This window comes from Myotis myotis, unplaced genomic scaffold (genome assembly GCF_014108235.1).
Source record: "Myotis myotis isolate mMyoMyo1 unplaced genomic scaffold, mMyoMyo1.p scaffold_m19_p_2, whole genome shotgun sequence".
Lineage (NCBI taxonomy): Eukaryota > Metazoa > Chordata > Mammalia > Chiroptera > Vespertilionidae > Myotis > Myotis myotis.
In genome coordinates this window covers 215,772,252-215,791,180 of record NW_023416324.1, presented here as the reverse complement: position 1 = coordinate 215,791,180, position 18,929 = coordinate 215,772,252, and the positions used below count along the sequence as shown (strand labels likewise).

The 18,929-nt window shown below is 44.1% G+C and overlaps 2 protein-coding genes across 11 annotated transcripts in view; both read right to left on the bottom strand.

Moving 5' to 3' along the window:
• The window catches only part of DONSON (DNA replication fork stabilization factor DONSON), a 28,991-nt gene extending 19,214 nt beyond the window's left edge, over positions 1-9,777 (bottom strand). For 3 of the 4 annotated variants that reach the window (XM_036352231.1, XM_036352230.1, XM_036352229.1), the window contains exons 1-8: positions 9,408-9,777; positions 9,022-9,099; positions 7,476-7,679; positions 5,865-6,043; positions 5,118-5,296; positions 4,128-4,209; positions 3,910-4,014; positions 2,793-2,991 (exon numbers count right to left, since the gene is read on the bottom strand). In XM_036352231.1, the coding sequence (XP_036208124.1) occupies positions 2,793-2,991; positions 3,910-4,014; positions 4,128-4,209; positions 5,118-5,296; positions 5,865-6,043; positions 7,476-7,679; positions 9,022-9,099; positions 9,408-9,698 (1,317 nt within the window). In that variant the 5' untranslated portion in view covers positions 9,699-9,777. The remainder of the gene's footprint in view (positions 1-2,792; positions 2,992-3,909; positions 4,015-4,127; positions 4,210-5,117; positions 5,297-5,864; positions 6,044-7,475; positions 7,680-9,021; positions 9,100-9,407) is intronic. The other variant, XM_036352232.1, reaches the window with a different exon arrangement.
• A 544-nt stretch (positions 9,778-10,321) lies between these two features.
• Positions 10,322-18,929, bottom strand: part of CRYZL1 (crystallin zeta like 1) — a 36,428-nt gene continuing 27,820 nt past the window's right edge. For 4 of the 7 annotated variants that reach the window (XM_036352233.1, XM_036352237.1, XM_036352239.1 and 1 more), the window contains 5 exons: positions 18,141-18,239; positions 16,150-16,271; positions 13,940-14,045; positions 11,493-11,538; positions 10,322-10,657 (listed from right to left, as the gene is read on the bottom strand). In XM_036352233.1, coding sequence (XP_036208126.1) covers positions 10,558-10,657; positions 11,493-11,538; positions 13,940-14,045; positions 16,150-16,271; positions 18,141-18,239 — 473 coding nt within the window. In that variant the 3' untranslated portion in view covers positions 10,322-10,557. Of the gene's footprint in view, positions 10,658-11,492; positions 11,543-13,939; positions 14,125-16,149; positions 16,272-18,140; positions 18,240-18,929 lie in introns of those variants that run through there. The other 3 variants (XM_036352236.1, XM_036352235.1, XM_036352238.1) reach the window with 3 other exon arrangements.

Sequence of the window (18,929 nt, the reverse complement as noted above, 5' to 3'; positions counted from 1 at the left end):
CTGGTCAGGGCACATACCCTGGTTGTGACTTTGATGCCCAGTCGGGCCACGTGCAGAAGGCAATCAATTGATGTTTCTCTCTTAAAAAAAAAAAAAAAAAAAAGAAATGAGACAACTTTTCTTTATGGCAAAAAAGATTAACACCAAAATTTTTGTTGCCAGTTTTATACTTGGTAAGAAATTTTTTTTTTATATAATTCATGTATTTTCATGTCACTCCTTTGGTATAACTACATCAAATGATTTTTTACAAGGAGAAAAAAAAAGCAACATAAAAATGCAAATAAAACAAATGTCAAAAATTTATCCTATCAAAAAAGAAAAAGTACTTTTTAAGAAGCTAGGTTACTGACTTCCAGTCAAAATAGCAGAGTAGGTAGGTGAACATTGTCCAACCCCTCCCACGACCACATCAAAATTACAACTAAACTATAGAACCACCATCATTCAGAACCACCTGAAATCTAGCTGAACAAGTCCTACAACTAAGGACAGACGAAAGCAGCCACATGGAGACTGGCAGGACAACTGAAGCTGCGCGCCAGGCTGGCGGATAAAAGCCAGGATGGTGCCTCAGCTGCAGAGGTCCCCGCTGAGGACGAGGCCCCACTGGGCCAGGCCAGGGCTCTCATGCCAGTAGAGAAGTCCAAGGAACTTTAGGCTGTGAAACCCAGCAGATGTGGCTGAGACTAGCACTGCTGCAGTCCCAGGAGTTGCTCTTTAAGGGCCCGCACAAGGCTCACTTGTTCTGAGCTCCAGAGCTGGGGCAGAGGCACAAAGGCACCAGAGACATAGAGCCCACACCAAGACACATCCTAATTAAAGCACCAAGGGTTAAAGACAGACTCTTAAAAGCAGCAAGAGAAAAGCAGTTAGTTACCTATAAGGGAGTTCCCATAAGACGGTCAGCTGACTTATCAACAGAAACTTTGTGGCCAGAAGCGGCTGGTATGAAATAATCCAAGTGATGAAAAACAAGGACCTACCACCAAGACTACTTTACCCAGCAAAGCTTTCTTTCAGAATTGAAGAACAGATAAAGAGCTTCCCAGACAAGGAAAAGCTAAAGGAGTTCATTACTATCAAACCAGTATTACAAGAAATGTTAAAGAATTGCTTTAAGAGGAAGAAGAAAAAATATGAATAAAATAGCAATAACTATACATATCAATAATTATTTTAAATGTAAATAAATGAATTAAATGCTCCAATCTGAATGGATATTAAAACAAGACTCATACATATCCTTACAAGAGGGCCACTTAAGATATAAAGACACACAGACTGACTAAAGGGATGGAAAAAGATATTTCATTCAAAGGGAAATGAAAAAAAAAAAAAAAAAAGCTGGGGTAGCAATACTTGTATCAGACAAAATAGACCTATTTTTTGGTGTGTGTCAAAGTATCTTTTTAAAAAAATATATATTTTATTGATTTTTTACAGAGAGGAAGAAAGAGGGATAGAGAGCTAGAAACATCAATGAGAGAAAAACATCGATCAGCTGCCTCCTCCACACCCCCTACTGGGGATGTGCCCACAACCAAGGTACATGCCCTTGACCAGAATTGAACCTGGGACCCTTCAGTCCGCAGGCCAACGCTCTATCCACTGAGCCAAACCGGTTACGGCCAAAATAGACTTTTAAAACAAAGGCTGTAACAAGATAGGATCCAGTGATTCCACTTCTATTTATCTAAGGAAACCAAAAACAGTAATTCAAAATGACATATGTATCCCTATGTTCTGCAACATTAATAGCCAAGATATGAAAGTAACCCAAGTGTCCATCAATAGACGAATGGTGAAAGATGTGATACATACATACAAGGGAATTAGCCATAAAAAAAAAGTGAAATATTGCCATTTACAACAACATGGGTGAACCTTGAGTGTATCCTATATAATAATCCTATATAATAAAAGGGTAATATGCAAATTGACCCTTACAGCAGAATGACTGGGAATGACTGGTCACTATGACACACACTAACCACCAGGGGGCAGATGCTCAATGCAGGAGTTGCCCCCTGGTAGTCAGTGTGCTCCCACAGGGGCAGCTCTGCTCAGCCACAAGCCAGGCTGACAACTGCCAGCACAGCAGTGGTGGTGGGAGCCTCTCCCGCCTCCTTAGCAGCACTAAGGATGTCCGATTGCAGCTTAGGCCTGCTCCCCGCTGGCAAGTGGGCATCCCCCGAGGGCTCCCGGGCTGCCAGAGGGATGTCTGACTGCCAGCTTAGGCCTGTTCCCCCTGGGGAGCGGGCCTAAGCCAGCAGGTGGACATCCCCCAAGGGGTACCAGACTGTGAGAGGACACAGGCTAGACTGAGGGACCTCCCTGAGTGCACAAATTTTTGTGCACTGGGCCTCTAGTTATGCTAATAAAATAAGTGAGATAAAGAAAAATACCATCTGATTTAATTTATGTGAATTTGAAAAAACAAAGACAACGCAGAAACAGAATAAACTGATGGCTGTAAGATGGGAGGGGGGAGACAGGTCAAAGAGGGGAAGGGATTAAGATGTACAATTTGCCACTTACAAAGTCACTGGGATGTAAAGTAGAGCACGGGATACGGTCAGTAAGACTATAATACTGTATGGTGTCAGATGATTACTAGACTTATTGTGGTGATCACTTCCTAAGTCATAGAAATGCCTAATCACTATATTATACAACTGAAACTAATCTAATATTGTATATCAACCTTAACTGAAAAACAAAGTTATTTTTTTTAAAAAGAAGTTACGTTATGAAGATTAGCGTAGGATTACCCTCCAACCCCTTATTACCTTAAGCATTTGCATGGTGGCACCTCGGAAAGCTATCGGGGATAAGAGAGTTGGTGGAAGTCCTGCCTGTGGGCCTGAAGTAGCAATTAAGCTCTTACAGTTGATCAAAAAATTTAGCAACGTAAAGGTGTTTGTTCCCTTCACCAACACAACAGACTCAGGTCTGTGATCCATTTGTACTTCATGTTTCTCCTTACGCCTGAAGATGACAATCAAGGAAACTGCAAGTACAAATCCCATGCCAACGGGAAAAGCAGTTATCTTGATTCTGAATCACCTGGGACCCCTTTCCCAATCCCAAACTGGAAATGCTCCGTTATCATGTCTTCACTGCAGTTATAAGGCACCTGTTTAAATGAAAATGACTTGACTTTAACCTGCATTTGCTAGAAATTGACACCTAACAAAACTTTCTTCGCTAGTCAAAAATATATTCTGTTCCCCCCCACAAACTTCAACAAAATGGAATATTTGCTCTTTTTAAAATATAGCTTCTTTGCCTTGACCGGTTTGGCTCAGCGGATAGAGCGTTGGCCTGCGGACTCAAAGGTCCCAGGTTCGATTCCGGTCAAGGGCATGTATCTTGGTTGTGGGCACATCCCCAGTGGGGAGTGTGCAGGGGGTAGCTGATGGATGTTTCTCTCTCATCAATGTTTCTGACTCTCTATCCCTCTCCCTTCCTCTCTGTAAAAAATCAATAAAATATATTAAAAAATATATATATATAGCTTCTTAGTTTATTGGTACTTAGGGTTTTGTTATTTAGTGTCATGATGGTGAATTAATTTTAGTATGATCTTAAGATAATTTAAGATTATGGTCAGGCAGGCTAGTGTGGTTCAGTGGTTGAGCATCAACCCATGAACCAGGTCACCAGTTGGATTACTGGTCTGGGCACTTGCCCAGGTTGTGGGATCAATTTTCAGTGGGGGGAGTGCAGGAGGCAGCCGGTTGATGTTTCTCTCTCTCTCCCCCTTCACTTCTTCTCTCTCTAAAATCAATAAAAACATATTAAAACAAAACATTATGGTCAAATAAAACTGCCAGTCAATATTCCATTGCTCACTAACTTAATTCAATGAAGATCAATTCTAGTTAACAGCAAATGAAAGGATACAGCTTGATAGAGAGTATGTCTGGCTTTTTAATTTTATCTTGCACACCCATCTCTTCCAGCCAGGAAAAACTTTCTTCTTCATCTTCATCACTGATTGCTTGCTCCCTAAAAAATTGCTATAGTTAGATTTCCCATTTCATAAAGCTGTTTCCTCTCCAAAACTACTGCACCGAGTCGATAGCCACTGAATGACATCAAAGGTTATTTTAATCACATACTCCCCATGTCCCAAGCTTGTCCCAGACGGTTTCTTCTTCTCATGGCCACTTTCTTTTACTAAAGGCAGAGAAAATTCAATACCTACATGAGAAAAAAAAAATAACTGAGTTTTCTTTACTATACTAGTAATTTAAAAAAATTTAACAGGTATGCCTTATTTTTAGAGAGTCCGAAATTTGAAAATGTGAGTCTTTATATTTGATTTATTTAGGCAGTAGCTTTCAAACTTTATTTTTTCTTTTTCAATTAGTTTACATTCAGTATTACCTTGTATTAGCAGCCCATAACACAACCATACATACCCATATCTCCTTCAAACAAAAGGTTCAGGAAACAATACATTCTTACTACATGTAGTATTCTTTCATAAAGTATATACTACTCATTTTTTCATTTTTTTTTAAATGCTGATTAAACCCAGTAAATGTATCTTATGTCCACTCATGGGTTGACCCAGTTTGAAAACTGTTGTTAAAAGGGGTAGGTAATCTGTACTATAAGGAATTTTAAGAAGTGTATATTCAGATAGGGACTATCCAACCCAGTATGTGTTTAGAGATCCGTGAAAGGAAGATCATTAACTTAAAGCAATGTATAAGGAACAGCTTAAATAACTGCTATAAAAAGATTCAGAAAGAAGTAAAATATTTCTTAATATAGTTAAGCCCAGCCAGTGTGTCAACCTTAGAACCAGGAAGTCACGGTTCGATTCCCGGTCAGGGCACATACTTGGGTTATGGGCCCGTTTTCCCAGTGGTGGGTGTGTAGGAGGCAGCCGATCAATGATTCTCTCATCATTGATGTTTCTCTCTCTCTCTCTCTCTTTCTCTCTCTCTCTCTCTCCCCCCCTCTCTGAAATCAATAAAAATAAGGTGTAAATAATAATATAGCTAAAACTAATAAAAGACAATTCAACTGACAAAGGGTATTTTTAACTTTCAAGAAAAGAGTTTACTATATAGTATTCTTATTTTAAACTATAATTTTACCTTCATTTTTCATAGCTTCTCTTATACCTCTAGTTGTAGGAGACATGAGAGCCGTGATTACATCATTTCCTGCTAATCCTGATGCACGAAACAGGATAGTAAATTGATAGGTACAAACGTAGAAATAGGGGCAAAGTTTTGTCTTCAGAAGATTATACAAAGAAGTGAAGCTCACAGACCTATGAAGCAAATTTTCTTTTGTTAATTAAACATTTAACTTCACATCTAAAATATAATACTGTATAATTCAGCTTGATATTCACCGATTTGAAACACAACATAAATATTACAGATAATGGTTTTCATTTTTGCCGTTACATACAACTTGGCTTTTAAAGAACTGAAACTGGTCATGGGACTCACTGATAACTTCTACATATTTAAAGAGTGTTTACCATTTAAATACTAACCACTGTTTTCTTTAAATAAAATTTAATTGGTAACTTATTGGTAATTATCTTTGTGCAGGTTCTGGTGAGAATGGAAGCAGTCACTGACAAGAATCTTAAAGAATTATGTTTATGTGTATTTACCAAACATTTAAATGAATTTCACAATTGCATAAAGAGTGAATAAGAGCTAACAAGTAAACAATGTAAATGTTGGTTAACAGTTCCAATAAAATCATTCAGGAGGAAGAGCGATCTTTCTAACACTAAATATTTCCACATAATGAATAACACAGGAAGAGAATACGGCTAAAATGAAAATTCAGTATTGGATCACACAAGTTTTTACAAATCTTACCAGTCACTCATTAAAATGCGTTGTAGGGATTCATCATTCGACCAAGGGCTTGTCTTTGCAGACATTTTCCGGTCAGCTCCAATCCGAGGGAACAGGGAGAGCCAGGGAAAGGCGGGGTGGAGCCAGTAGACCAGGCTCTGCTGGAAAGCACATCGCAGCTCAGTGCAGAGCTTGGGGTCCTGAAGTCCAGGCAGCGCACAGGTTTGAGCCACAGAAAGATAAACTTTTATTAAAAAGACACTGAATATACCAAATCCTTATCTTCACTGCTTCCTATAGTAAAGTGTTAATAACTGTTACAGGGGCTACAATGCAGTTTATTCTTATTTGGGAGAACCTTTCTTGTCAGCAATTATAGTCTATCCAGCCATACATCACAAGGAACACTTAAACACAGATGGGAACCTTCTCCTGTCTCTACCATCCTGGAAAAAATGACTTCTCTTTTTTATCAGGAGGGCAGGGGCTGTGTGCGTGCGTGCACGCATGTAGGTAATAACACATTCAACCGCGCCCCCCCCCCCCCAAGCCCCGGGCTCTATTTAAAAAGTAGCCAGTGCCCTAGCCAGTTTGGATCAATGTATAGAGCAGAAGGGTCCCAGGTCTGATTCTGGGCAAGGGCACAATCTTGGTTGCAGGGTTGATCCCTGTGTGGGTGTCAACCAATCAATGTATCTCTCTCACATCAGAGTTTCTCTGTCTCTCCCTCACTACTCCCTTTAAAAATCAATGGGCCCTAACCAGTTTGGCTCAGTGGATAGAGCATTGGCCTGCGGACTGAGGGGTCCCGGTTCGATTCCGGTCAAGGGCATGTACCTGGGTTGCGGTCTCATCCCCAGTAGGGAGGTGTGCAGGAGGCAGCTGATCAATGTTTCTCTCTCATCGATGTTTCTAACTCTCAATCCCTGTCCCTTCCTCTCTGTAAAAAATCAATAAAATATACTTTTTAAAAATATAAAAATCAATGGAAAAATATCCTCAGGTGAGGATTAACAACAACAAAAAACAAAAAAGAAAAAAAAATAGTAGCCAGTAAAAACTGGTAACCCGAATCCCAAATCACCCTTACCAATTTATTAAAAATGAGGTACCAAGGTCTCTTTTAGGTAATCCTCTTTAACCTAGTTTAAGTTGATGAGCTGCTTCAAAGTAATACTATTGCATTTCTCTGAAAACATTCTAGAATTCATCAACTCTAGTAAACTGACAAGACACCATCATTCAGGGAGCATGAGGTAGTGCCTTTAAGAGTGCACATTTTGTGAGAAAATGAGTAAAGCAACCAGTCTGCCTTTGTGACCCTAATCCTCATTGCTTTTCATTCATTTTCCTTATGTTTTCTTTCTCAAAAGCCTTAGAAAAGAATGGCTTAGTTCAAGTAACGCCCCCGGTAACACTGACCGTTTCCCAGGACAGGCCTCTAAGCTGAACGGCAGTCACCGAGTCTGATGAAAACTATGTAAAAGCACCACTTTGGCAATACAAAATCTCCAAGTGCTTATGTCAAAAGAAAAACTTACCGGAAGGAAGTACCTCCGGCATTTTTGCAGAGAAGTAAAATTTATACTGAATTTGTTACTTTAAAACATAGCTCTCTTCTTGCAGAATTACCCGTATACTTTGCGGCAGAGTCACTTCTGTTGCTCTGCAATGCTGGACGACACCCTGAGCCTCTTCCTGCGCTTTCAAATGGTCTGCCCAGGTAAAGGGTTGAGAAGAGGTGAAAAGGAGCCGAGTTTTAATGCTCCAGTCCACAGGTAACTCTGTACTTTCTGGGGAAGGCTTATCAGATTCGGAGAATGATCTGTGTGAAATCTTTTAGAAAACAAAGAACACAAAAATTAGTAGAGTAGCTAGGAAGAAACCTGCAATCTACAGATTTCATGAACACACACATGATCGCTGAAATGCCGAAATTTTAGAGAACGTGTAATAAGTAGCATAGGTAATATACACACCATGAAAAAGTCTGTGAACAGTAGTTATCTCTGGGAAGGAGGAATTTTTTGGAGGTGGTGGTGGTAGAGAGACAGAGTTCACTTTTTAGTGGAGATAGTTCTATACAGTTTAGTTACAAAAGGCATGTGCTGCCCAGCTGTGGGCTCAGTGGCTGAGCGGTCACGTATGAATCGGGAGGTCGCTGGTGCAATTCCCAGCCAGGGGATATGCCTGGGTGGTGGGCTCCATCCCCAGTGTGGGGCGCCAGGAAGCAGCCAATTGATGAACTTTCTTTCTCATCAGTGTTTCTCTCTATCCCTATCACTTCCTCTCTCTCTAAAAATCATTGAGAAAAAAATATACAAAAAGACATGTTGCCGAAACCGGTTTGGCTCAGTGGATAGAGCGTCCGCTTGCGGACTGAAAGGTCCCAGGTTCGATTCCGGTCAAGGGCATGTACCTGGGTTGCAGGCACATCCCCAGTAGGAGATGTGCAGGAGGCAGCTGATCAATGTTTCTCTCTCATCGATGTTTCTAACTCTCTATCTCTCCCTTCCTCTCTGTAAAAAATCAATAAAATATATTTAAAAAAAAAAAAGACATGTTATTTTCATGATCACAATTAAAGAAATAAAAACGATTACTAATGTTGCTATCAAAGCAGAAATCGTCTGAGTATTTTACAAACACCCTTTGAGCCACTCAAACTCTGAACCCGGGGCTAAGCTGCCCGTGGCTATGGAGAACACGTGGAACAATATTCTCACATCACGAGGACTTTCTCAGGTGATGTCACAAACACAGCAGGCAGAGGGGACATTTCCAGTAGATCCTGTGAAGGCCTTTTCTTTACCAGGAAGGGAGACTGGTCCTGGGGGCGAGCTCACTGTCTCAGGACCACTGTGCCCTGGTGGGACCATCACAGCACAAGGATGTGGGGAATGGAAGCGGGCTTGTGCATGTGTGTGTGCGTGTGCATGTGCGCGCGTGTGTGTGCATGTGTGGGTGCTTGTGCGTGTGCGAGTGGAGGGTAGCAGTGGTGGGGGTGTTAGCATCCTGTGGGGTAACGAGGGGACGAGAAGACTCCGTGAAAAGCTAAGTTCCCGCAGCGGCGGCATCCGCAGGGGGAGGGGGAGGACTGCGGGGCCAGGCGCCCACCCGCGCCCTCCGCCCCGCGAGGCGTCCGCTGGAGATGCACAGCCGATGGCCGAGGCGCTACCTGGAGGGAGTCGGCGGGCGCCGTTCCTTCGGGCTCCTCCTCCCGCAGCAGGTCCTGCTCCCGGCGAGAGCCTGGGGACTGGGCGGAAGGCGCCGAGTGAGCTGCCCGCGGGCACACGCTCCCCCAGCCCGTGCGGCCCCGCCCCGGCCGGCCTCCCGCTGCTCCGAGTCGGACGCGGACGGCCGAGGGCTCGGCATCCAGCACGGCCGCGCCGGCGCCGCGGAACGGCTCCAGGCTGCGGGGGAGGCGGGCACACGCGGCGCCGGGCCCCCGGGGGCTGCTCCCCTCCAGCCCCACGAGCGCTGCTGCCCGAGCGCCGCCCCCCTCGGCCCAGCGCGGAGCGCCCCGCACACCCGCGAGCCCCCCGACCGCCGGCCCCCACTCACCGGGCTCGGCGCCCGGGGCGGCCCGTCCTGAGGCTCCGCGGCGGCCCGCGGCCGGTTGTCCAGGCGGGCGAAGGGGTTCCTGCCCGGCGCGCCCGGGCCGCCGCCTCTGCCCGCCGCCGGATAGGGGCGCAGGGGCAGCCCGGCCGCCAGAGCGGCTCGGCGGGGCGCCGGCTCGGGCCGCCCCCCGGGGGAGAGCGCGGCCCCCAGGCTCCGGGCCCTCTTCCGCCGCAGCCGCAGGGTCTCGGGCGGCTTTTTGAAACTGGGCGAGTAGCCGGGCACCGAGAAGGCCATGGCGCGCGGCGGCCGCCCAGCACCGAGCGGCCACCACAGGCGCTTCCCGCGCGCGCCGGCCCCGCCCCGGCGTGGCCCCGCCCCCGTGGCGCGCGCGTGCGCCCTGGACCGCCCCGGCGTGGCCCCGCCCCCGCTGCGTGCGCAGCCGCCGGGCCTGCTGGTGCCGGGCGCCCCCTGGCGCTGCTGCGGTCGCGTCCGGTCGCCGGTGGAGCGGGCGCCGGCTGCACTCCCTGTGGACGGCGGGGAGTGACGAGCCCGGCCGCCGCCCGGGGAGGAGGAAACGCTAGGCGGGGGGAGGAGGGGACCGCAGCCGGCGAAAGGGCCTGGGTGCCCCTCCCGCAGACCGACCGACCGGCCGACGGGGCCCAGCCCGCCCTCGCTCCCCGCGCCGTGGGCGCCCGGGGCCTGAGGGCCGGGTCCTCGGAGGCAGGCGGAGACCCTAGACTAGAGGGTGAAGGACGCGCCGCGGTCCGCCGCCCGGACGGCGTGGGCGGGGCCGGCGCGCTGACAGGCAGCGCTGACGGCCTATCAGGAGGCAGCGTGGCTTTTTGCCCAAACTCGTGTTCTTCCTGGAAAGAAGGTTATCTCGGAGGCAGCTACATAAACACAGGCACTGAGACGACTTCCAGAATATTCCCTTCAGGTGTTAATTACAGACTTGTCTTGGCTGTTTGTACATTAACTTTTCAAATACGTTTCAGGTATTTAAAATAACCATCTCGTCTCAGATAGCAGGAAAACATGCTTAAAAAGGGAACAACTTGCTTTTATCTTCCTTGACTTTTCTGAACAATTTCCAAGGAAACTCTGGCTTCAAATACTGGAATGGGTTCATTCAACTGAGATCTGGGAGATAAAATTAAAACTGAACAACTTGCTTTTTTCTTCCTTGCTTTTTCTGAACACCTTCCATGGAGACTTTGGCCTCGTACGGCGGGATGGGTTCGTCCAGACGAGGCCTGCGGAAGAGAGATGATCAGACAAGCAGACACAGGCTGGGCGCGGAGACCTGCTTATGCCATCGCATCACTTTAAATAATGCGAACTTGTTCACTAGTGTGTCCACCATCAAAAGTCGTTAATTGTTTTTAAATGTTTTTATTGACTTAGAAACACTGATGTGAGCGAGGAGCGGGTGGCTGCCTCCTGCATCCCCGGGAGGTGTCTCACCCCCGATCCTGGGTTCGTGCTCGGCGGGAACTGAACCCGCGGCCCGGGTGCCCAGGATGACGGCCAGCTCCGCCGCTCCGGCCGACACAACTGGTTACATTTTAAAGGGGAAATCAGCTCCCTCTTTTTGATAAATAGATAAAAAACTTTAACTTTTCCCGCTTCTCAAGCTGTATTTCAGGTTGCTTTGGGAGGGGCGATGAGGTAGGTGTGGAACGGAGTGAGGAAAACTCAGGGACACTTACTGGTGTGTCACCCAGAGAAATGCTGACGCCCCCGCGGGCTTGGCTCAGTGGACAGAGCGTGGGCCTGCGGACTGAAGGGTCCGGGTTGGATCCCAGTCAAGGACACGTGCCCGGTTGCAGGCTCGATCCCCAGTGGGGGGCGTGCGGGAGGCAGCCGATCAATGTTTCTTTCTCATCATTGCTGTTTCTCTCTCTTTCCCTCTCCCTTCCTCTCTGAAATCAATAAAAAAATGTTAGAGAAATGTTAAGGAGCAGCTATTTAAACAAAATACTAAAATATGGAGGCAATAGGTGTGCTGTGAAAGCTGAAACAAAAATGCCAGCCTTATCCCCTTGAGAACAGAAAAATAAAGAACAATGATTTGATAATTCAGCGTACCTAAAAACACCAGTTGCTAACTTCTCCATCACATCTTTTAAGACACGTAGCTGGAAGAACAGTTAAGGTGGCAGTGTGAAAGACAGAAGTTTAAAGAAAAGCAATCAGCCGAAGATGCTAGGCAGTTCACTTTTTAAAAAAGTATTTGTACTCTCAAAATTAAAAAATGGTTACAGAAATTCTGTAAGCTGTCAAATTTCTCTAAAAAAAGAGGGGGTGGCGGGGAATGGGAAAAATGAGAGCGGTGGTGACGTAATAGAGCCTAAACTCCTAAAAACAAGTGACGACAGACGCAAGCCGACTGCCTGTCCTAAGGAATGACTAGGTGTTTTCCAAAGAGACGGTGATGGAATGGTGTCAGGGTTTCACTTTAGCACCACTTATGTGACTTTGTTAAAAACACCACTTACTGTGGGTGCACATTCATTTACGAAATGGCTATAGACTCCAAATTTGTGTGCACGAAAGTTAATAAACTGTGTGACATGCAACTAAGAGAGTCAGAAAACTAACATTTTAAGGAATCTAGTCATTTAATTGAAATTTGAATACTAGAATTGAGAGTCTATGTAATTGCTAGCACTGGAGAACTATTTATGATCATAATTGGAAGGAGAACTCTATGTTAAATCACAAGCAGCAACACCTGGGAGAGGCTTGCATAAGTGAGACTAAAGTCTGATTTAGGACTTGAGAAAATGTAAATTAAAAAATATGAACATAATACATTTTAAAGATTTTTTTAAGGGACCTAAAGAATATGGATTTTACTTATTTATACTATAAATTCTCTTTTTACTTCTGTTAATGAAATTGCCAACAGTATGCATAAGAGAGAGTGTGTCGTGTATTTTTGATTTTTGAAAACTTAACATCATTTCATTTAAGCGTGTTATGTGTCAACGTGGTCCCTGGGTTTGTTAAATAGGTTAAAATCATGTCTGGAGGGGAAGGGAGGGCAGCTGAGAGAATTAAGTGACAGGCTAAGCAGCCATCCTGTATTATGACATGTAAAATTCAAAATACTCTATTGCTTTTAATACATGCTGTTCCTCTGTTGTTAATACGTAATGGTATTCTTGATTACTATAATGTCATTGGACATTTAAGTTGCTTTAAATTGAAATTCAAACAAAATTCTTCTAGAAAGTTAAAGATTTAGTTTATTTTCTAAATTTGATAGGAAAATATTTAATCAGAAATAGTTTAATCTCATTCACTCGCTACATTAAGGGACTTTTCTGATTTTGAAATGTGCTCTTTAAAACTCAACTACGCACACACTAAGGAAACCCTATCTGAAGGCTCTGCACCCTTGGACTTGCTCCTAGACCAGTGATGGCGAACCTATGACATGCGTGTCAGAGGTGACACGCGAACTCATTTTTTTTGGTTGATTTTTTTCTTTGTTAAATGGCATTTAAATATATAAAATAAATATCAGAAATATGTCTTTGTTTTACTGTGGTTGCAAAGACCAAAAACTTTCTATATGTGACACGGAACCAGAGTTAAGTTAGGGTTTTTCAAAATGCTGACACGCCGAGCTCAGGAGGTTCGCCGTCACTGGCCTGGGGGGCTGCCCTTTGTACACGTCACTCGTGGAACTACACACTCTCAGCGCCACAGGAGAGGCAGCGAGGCCAGCATGGGGCTCTTCACGCACAAGGACACTATTAAGTTACGAGAACTTATTTTTTACCCAATTTCTTAAAAATTTTACCAAGTGCAGCTGCCTTTAGGACAGTCATCTTAGAAATAAGGGGTTTATCTGTAAGTTCACCTTGCTCTAAAGAGGTTTGGACCTTTCTTTTGGAACAGCTTTCAGATTCTCATGAAAACTTTTCATTACTTTTACTCAAACTAGAATGATTTGGCTTCCTTTGCCAGATTTGTCTCCAAGTAACTTGCATTTAAAAAAATCAAACTCATCCTCAGTTGATGAAGATTTCCTAGCATTGGTAATCTTAAAAACACCCCACAAACTCTTTAACTGAGACATGTGTTCTGAAACGTGTGCACAGTGGAGCCACCGTAGGTGTAAGAATGCCAGCTCTCACGGTGACGTGGAGTTTCCATAAGCCAGGGCCAAACCAAAACAAACTCGTCCATGGCACTACGGCTCATCTCCCATTCAGAAACACGCGAGACTGCCTGGGTACGATTCCGGCCCGGCCACTTGCTAGCTGAATCCCTGGGCTTGTATTAATTAACTTTTCTACAATTCAGTTCCTTCACCTGTGAACTAGGAATGCTAATACTATTACACCTCAGAGGGTGGTTTCAATATATAAGTAAATTAATACTTACACAGCCTGTGGAACATTGTTTGGCATGATGAATGAAAGTTAGCTATTATTTATTATTACCAATATTAAAGAACTTAATTATGATAATGCAAGGTAAATGTCAAGCCAGAAACTCAAGTCAGTAGAAAAAAAGGATATAAAGATATTTTCCTTGTTGTACATTTGACAAATTCCAAACTTCGTCGTTAAGGAAAGCCACCGTTGCTCCCTTGAGGAAGAGGCAGTGGCTATCTGGAGGATCCAGCTTGGACAGAATGCACAAAGACTGATCAGCACTGAGTTTAACAGCAGAAAGAGGGCTGGTATCTTGAGCCAGAAAAATTCTACACAAATTAAATAATACCCAAATCATAAATAACCAGCACACAAACTTAATAACAATCTGTGAATCATGTTTTCTTTTGCATTTCATTCTCCAAAATGATGAAATAGCAAGGTCACATGCAAGGCCAACCAGAAACCTGATGATGCAGTAGTGGAGTGTGTGTGTGTGTGTGTGTGTGTGTTAGATTTCTGGTTGCTACTTCCCAGTCATTTTCATGAGGGTGTCAGAAAATCATGAAGACTGGTATATGAAAATTATGGTATTTGCATATCAACCATGATAAAAATATTTAATTTCAATTCTATTAAGAAATGTATCTTTGGGAGACTGTATACCTGATATAATAGAAGTCTAATACGCAGATTGACCGAATGGCAGAACGACCAGTTGCTATGATGCGCACTGACTGCCAGGGGGCAGATGCTCAAGGCAGGAGCTGCCCCCTGGTGGTCAGTGTGCTCCCACAGGGGGAGCACTGCTCAGCCAGAAGCCAGGCTCATGGTTGGTAAGCACAGCTACAGTGGTGGGAGCCTCTCCCGCTTCTGCGGCAGCGCTAAGGAGCAATGAGCCAAGTGGTAAGGAGCAGCAAGGAGGCGGGCAGTAAGGAGCGAGGGGTCATGGACTGCAAGAGGGATGTCTGACTGCCGGCTTGGACAGACATTCCCGAGGGGTCCCAGACTGTGAGAGGGTGCAGGCCGGGCTGAGGGACCCACCCCCAGTGCATGAATTTCATGGACTGGGCCTCTAATAAATATAAATATATATATATATATATATATATATATATATATATATATATATATATATACACACACACACACACACACACACACACACTTTGGAGGCCTGGTGCATGAAATTAATGCATGGGGGGGGGGCGTCCCTCAGCCCGGCCTGCACCCTCTCACAATTCGGGGCCTCTTGGGGGATGTCCAACCGTTGGTTTAGGCCTGATTCCTGTGGGATTGGGCCTAAACCAGCAGTCGGACATCCCTCTCCCAATCTAGTACTGCTGGCTCCTAACTGCTTGCCTGCCTGCCTGATCGCCCCTAACCACCTCTGCCTGCCTGCCTGTTGCCCCTAACCAGTCACCTGCCTGCCTGATCACCCCTAACTGCTCACCTGCCAGCCTCATCACCGCTAACCGCTCATCTGCCTGACTCATCACCCCTAACCACTCGGCCTGCCTGCCTCATCGCCCCTAACCACTCGGCCTGCCTGCCTCATCGTCCCTAACCGCCTCTACCTGCCTGCCTAATTGCCCCTAACCACTTGCCTGCCTGCCTGATCACCCCTAACTGCTCACCAGTCTGCCTGATCACCCTAACCACTCTTCCTGCCTGCCTGATCACCCCTAATCGCCTCTGCCTCAGCCCCCACCACAGTGGCTTCATCTGGAAGGACATCTGGAAGGTTGTTCAGCTGTCCAGTCTAATTAGCATATTACGCTTTTATTATTATAGATACACACACACACACATATTCCAATTAGAACAATTAAGAAATTGTGATAATTTTATATAGAAATATTTTGCTAAGTATATGTCAGTGTTTGTTACTAAGAAAAAATCCTTGCTCTGGCTTGGTTGGTTGCAGCATTGGCCCGTACACCAAAAGGTTGCAGGTTTGATTCCCAGTCAGGGCACATATGGGAGGCAACCAATTGATGTTTCTCTTTCATATCAATGTTTCTCTCTTTCCCTTCCTCTCTCTCTCAAATCAATAAAAAAAAACATATCCTTGGGTGAGGATTAAAAAAACCCTATTTCAAATATTATTAAATTCAGAAGTCACTGCATCCAAACTCCTAAATAAGTTAAATGAACTCCTCTACTAGGCACTTTTCAACATTTTGGCCAACATGTAGCTAAAGTGTAAAAACTACCTTTCTTTAAAAAAAATAGGGTATAATTCAGAATTTACACAAATTTGGCCACATTTTGCCTTCAAAGACTTAGGCATTATTCTTTGTTAACTGTATCCTTTTGGTGGAAGAGTCATACTTTACTGTTTCTAGTCATACCTGCAGGTTTTCTTCTGTCGTCACCCAATGGCCTCCGACACCCAGAAGTGTGAGGATATCATGCTTATGTGGTAGTAGTTGTAATTCTGCAGCCGGTTCATCATCTTCACTATATAATCTCACTTACAAGGGAATAGTTAAAAAAGAGAGTAAAGAAATACATATTTTAGTCATCTGATGAAAATTTATTCTTCAAACAAGTTCTTTCCTTTTTAATGTAGGAATGAGAAAGCATTTCTTTAAGGAAAAGTCAACACAATGTATTCAGACACCTTAAAAATATACTTTTGCATTAAAACTGGTCATAAACTTTACTCCAGATTTAATTATAAGTGAAATAACTAAAGAAAAATAGTGTTTTTCAGCCCTGGCTGGTTTGGTTCAGTAGATAGAGCATTGGCCCTTGGACAGAAGGGCCAAGGGTTTGATTCTGGCCAAGGGTACGTACCTCAGTTGCAGATCCCCAGTTGCAGACCCCCAACCAGGTGCATGTGGAAGGCTCTCACATCAATGTTTCTCTCTCTATGTCTCTCCCACTCCCTTCCACTCTCTAAAAATCAATGGAAAAATATCCTTGGGTGAGGATTAACAAAAAAAAAAAAACAACAACAAAAAGTAAAACAACTACGAAGAAAGTCTTTTTTTCATTTGAGAACCAGGCAAGGTAATGCAACATGGAACTAAGTCTGATAGTTTTAACCATAACATCAGTCGCTTGATACTTTGGGAAACGTTGACCTCTGATTAAGGAATGCACAGACTCAAGATGGTCATACTTTGACATAATTATTGGAATTTCAACTTGAGAAGCTAAGGAAGTATACATTCGCTTCCACTGAAAGATTTTTTTGGAGTGAATTTAAAATCCTGAAAATACTGGCAAAAAGAAACACATATGATGGCCGCATGTAGCTGTATTCGCCGTGATTCTCACGGGAGAGGGTAAATTCTAACGAAGCGTAAGCAGAATGCCTTTGCAGATGGTAAAACCTACCCTTTAGGTGAGATGGCCCGACCTAACTGTACAAATTAGGTGCTAAACAGCACAAACGCAAGGAGGGTGAGAGTGGGACAGAATTCTCTTCGATTTCCAAACAGAGACTGTGTAAGTCAGCCAGCCAGCAGAGGCCGGAACTAGCAAAAGCATCTGGCTGAGACTAAACTAATGTGTATCGTGTGGGAACCATGGAAGAGATCATGTTTGTAGATTCTTGTAGGGATACTTCAATCCAATGCCTATACTTTATTTATTTTTTTTAAATATATTTTATTGATTTTTCACAGAGAGGAAGGGAGAGAGATAGAGAGAGTTAGGAACATCGATGAGAGAGAAACATCGATCAGCTGCCTCTTGCACATCTCCTACTGGGGATGTGCCCGCAACCCAGGTACATGCCCTTGACCGGAATCGAACCCGGGACCTCTCAGTCCGCAGGCTGACGCTATCCACTGAGCCAAACCGGTTTCGGCATCAATGCCTATACTTTAAAAGGCAAGCATGCTCTCTCTTCCAGACAGAGTTTACAATGGGATAAATTGAAGAAGTGCCAATTTAAATATGAAAGTTTAAAAGAACCCAAAACTAAACAGCAACTTAATAAATATGTTAAAAATTATTTCCTGAAAAAAAAATGTATTTAAAAAAATAATATAAATATAAATATAAATAAATAAATAAATATATATATATATATATATATATATATATATATATATATATATTGATTGACTTCAGAGAGGAAGGGAGAAGGAGAGAGATAGAAACATCAATGATGAAAGAGAATCATTGATTGGCTGCCTTCTGCACACCCCAAACTGGGGATTGAGTCTGCAACCTGGGCATGTGCCCTCGACCAGAATCGAACCTGAGCCCTTCAGTCTGCAGGACAATGCTCTATCCACTGAGCCAAACCAGGTGAGGCTGTTTTGTTTTTCTTAAAATTCAGCCATGACTACAATTGCACAGACTACTGATTCAGTAAAGCACCTACCTCCCGCGTCCAGGACAATGTCGACTCCCAGGCCACCTGTTTCTTCTAAACAGCTTTCAGCAACATGGGCTTTCCCGCCGGACACGTCGATCACTCGGGCTGCAAAGGACAGGAAGTCAGGCAACTGCACTGCTCTCTATGTGATCAACGCCAGCCAGAGGGAGAGCAAGAGCAAACATCTGCTCTGGAATGAATTAACTGGTTCCAACAATTACTGAATCCAAATGATACTTTTTTCTCATCTAACCTGATATTGGTAAGGATCCATTTAAACGAAGGGACTGGCATATTCAATAAAATAAAATATAAGCATTTTGTGGCTAGCGTGTCCCAAGGCTAGTCTATTTACACAGGAGACTGTTCTCTGTACCTTATATTGCCAGAACTGAGAACCTATAAAACCAGAGGTAAATATACATTAAGACATGATCTGAAAGATTAAGTAATTTTTAAGTATGTTCAGATTTAATGGAGTTTAGAGCTAACCAGTACAAAATCTATTTGGGCGACATGATATTTCTCTATTAGAGGCTGTTTTCTTCTTTCTCAGTCACAGAACTCCCCGCACCTCCCCTACCTGCTGTTTCCCGTTAGCCATAGGGCTGTTGCGGACTCAGCGATGTTATCCATACTAACACCAACAACCACTGCCTGCCTGCCTGCCTGCCGCTCAGTTACACTCCGCCCGTCCTCTTTCTCTTCATCTGTTAAACTCCCGTTCACTCTGTGACTCCAGTCTATTAAATTCCATTCCTCTCTTTCTCTTTTCCTTTTTCAATCTATTGCCTT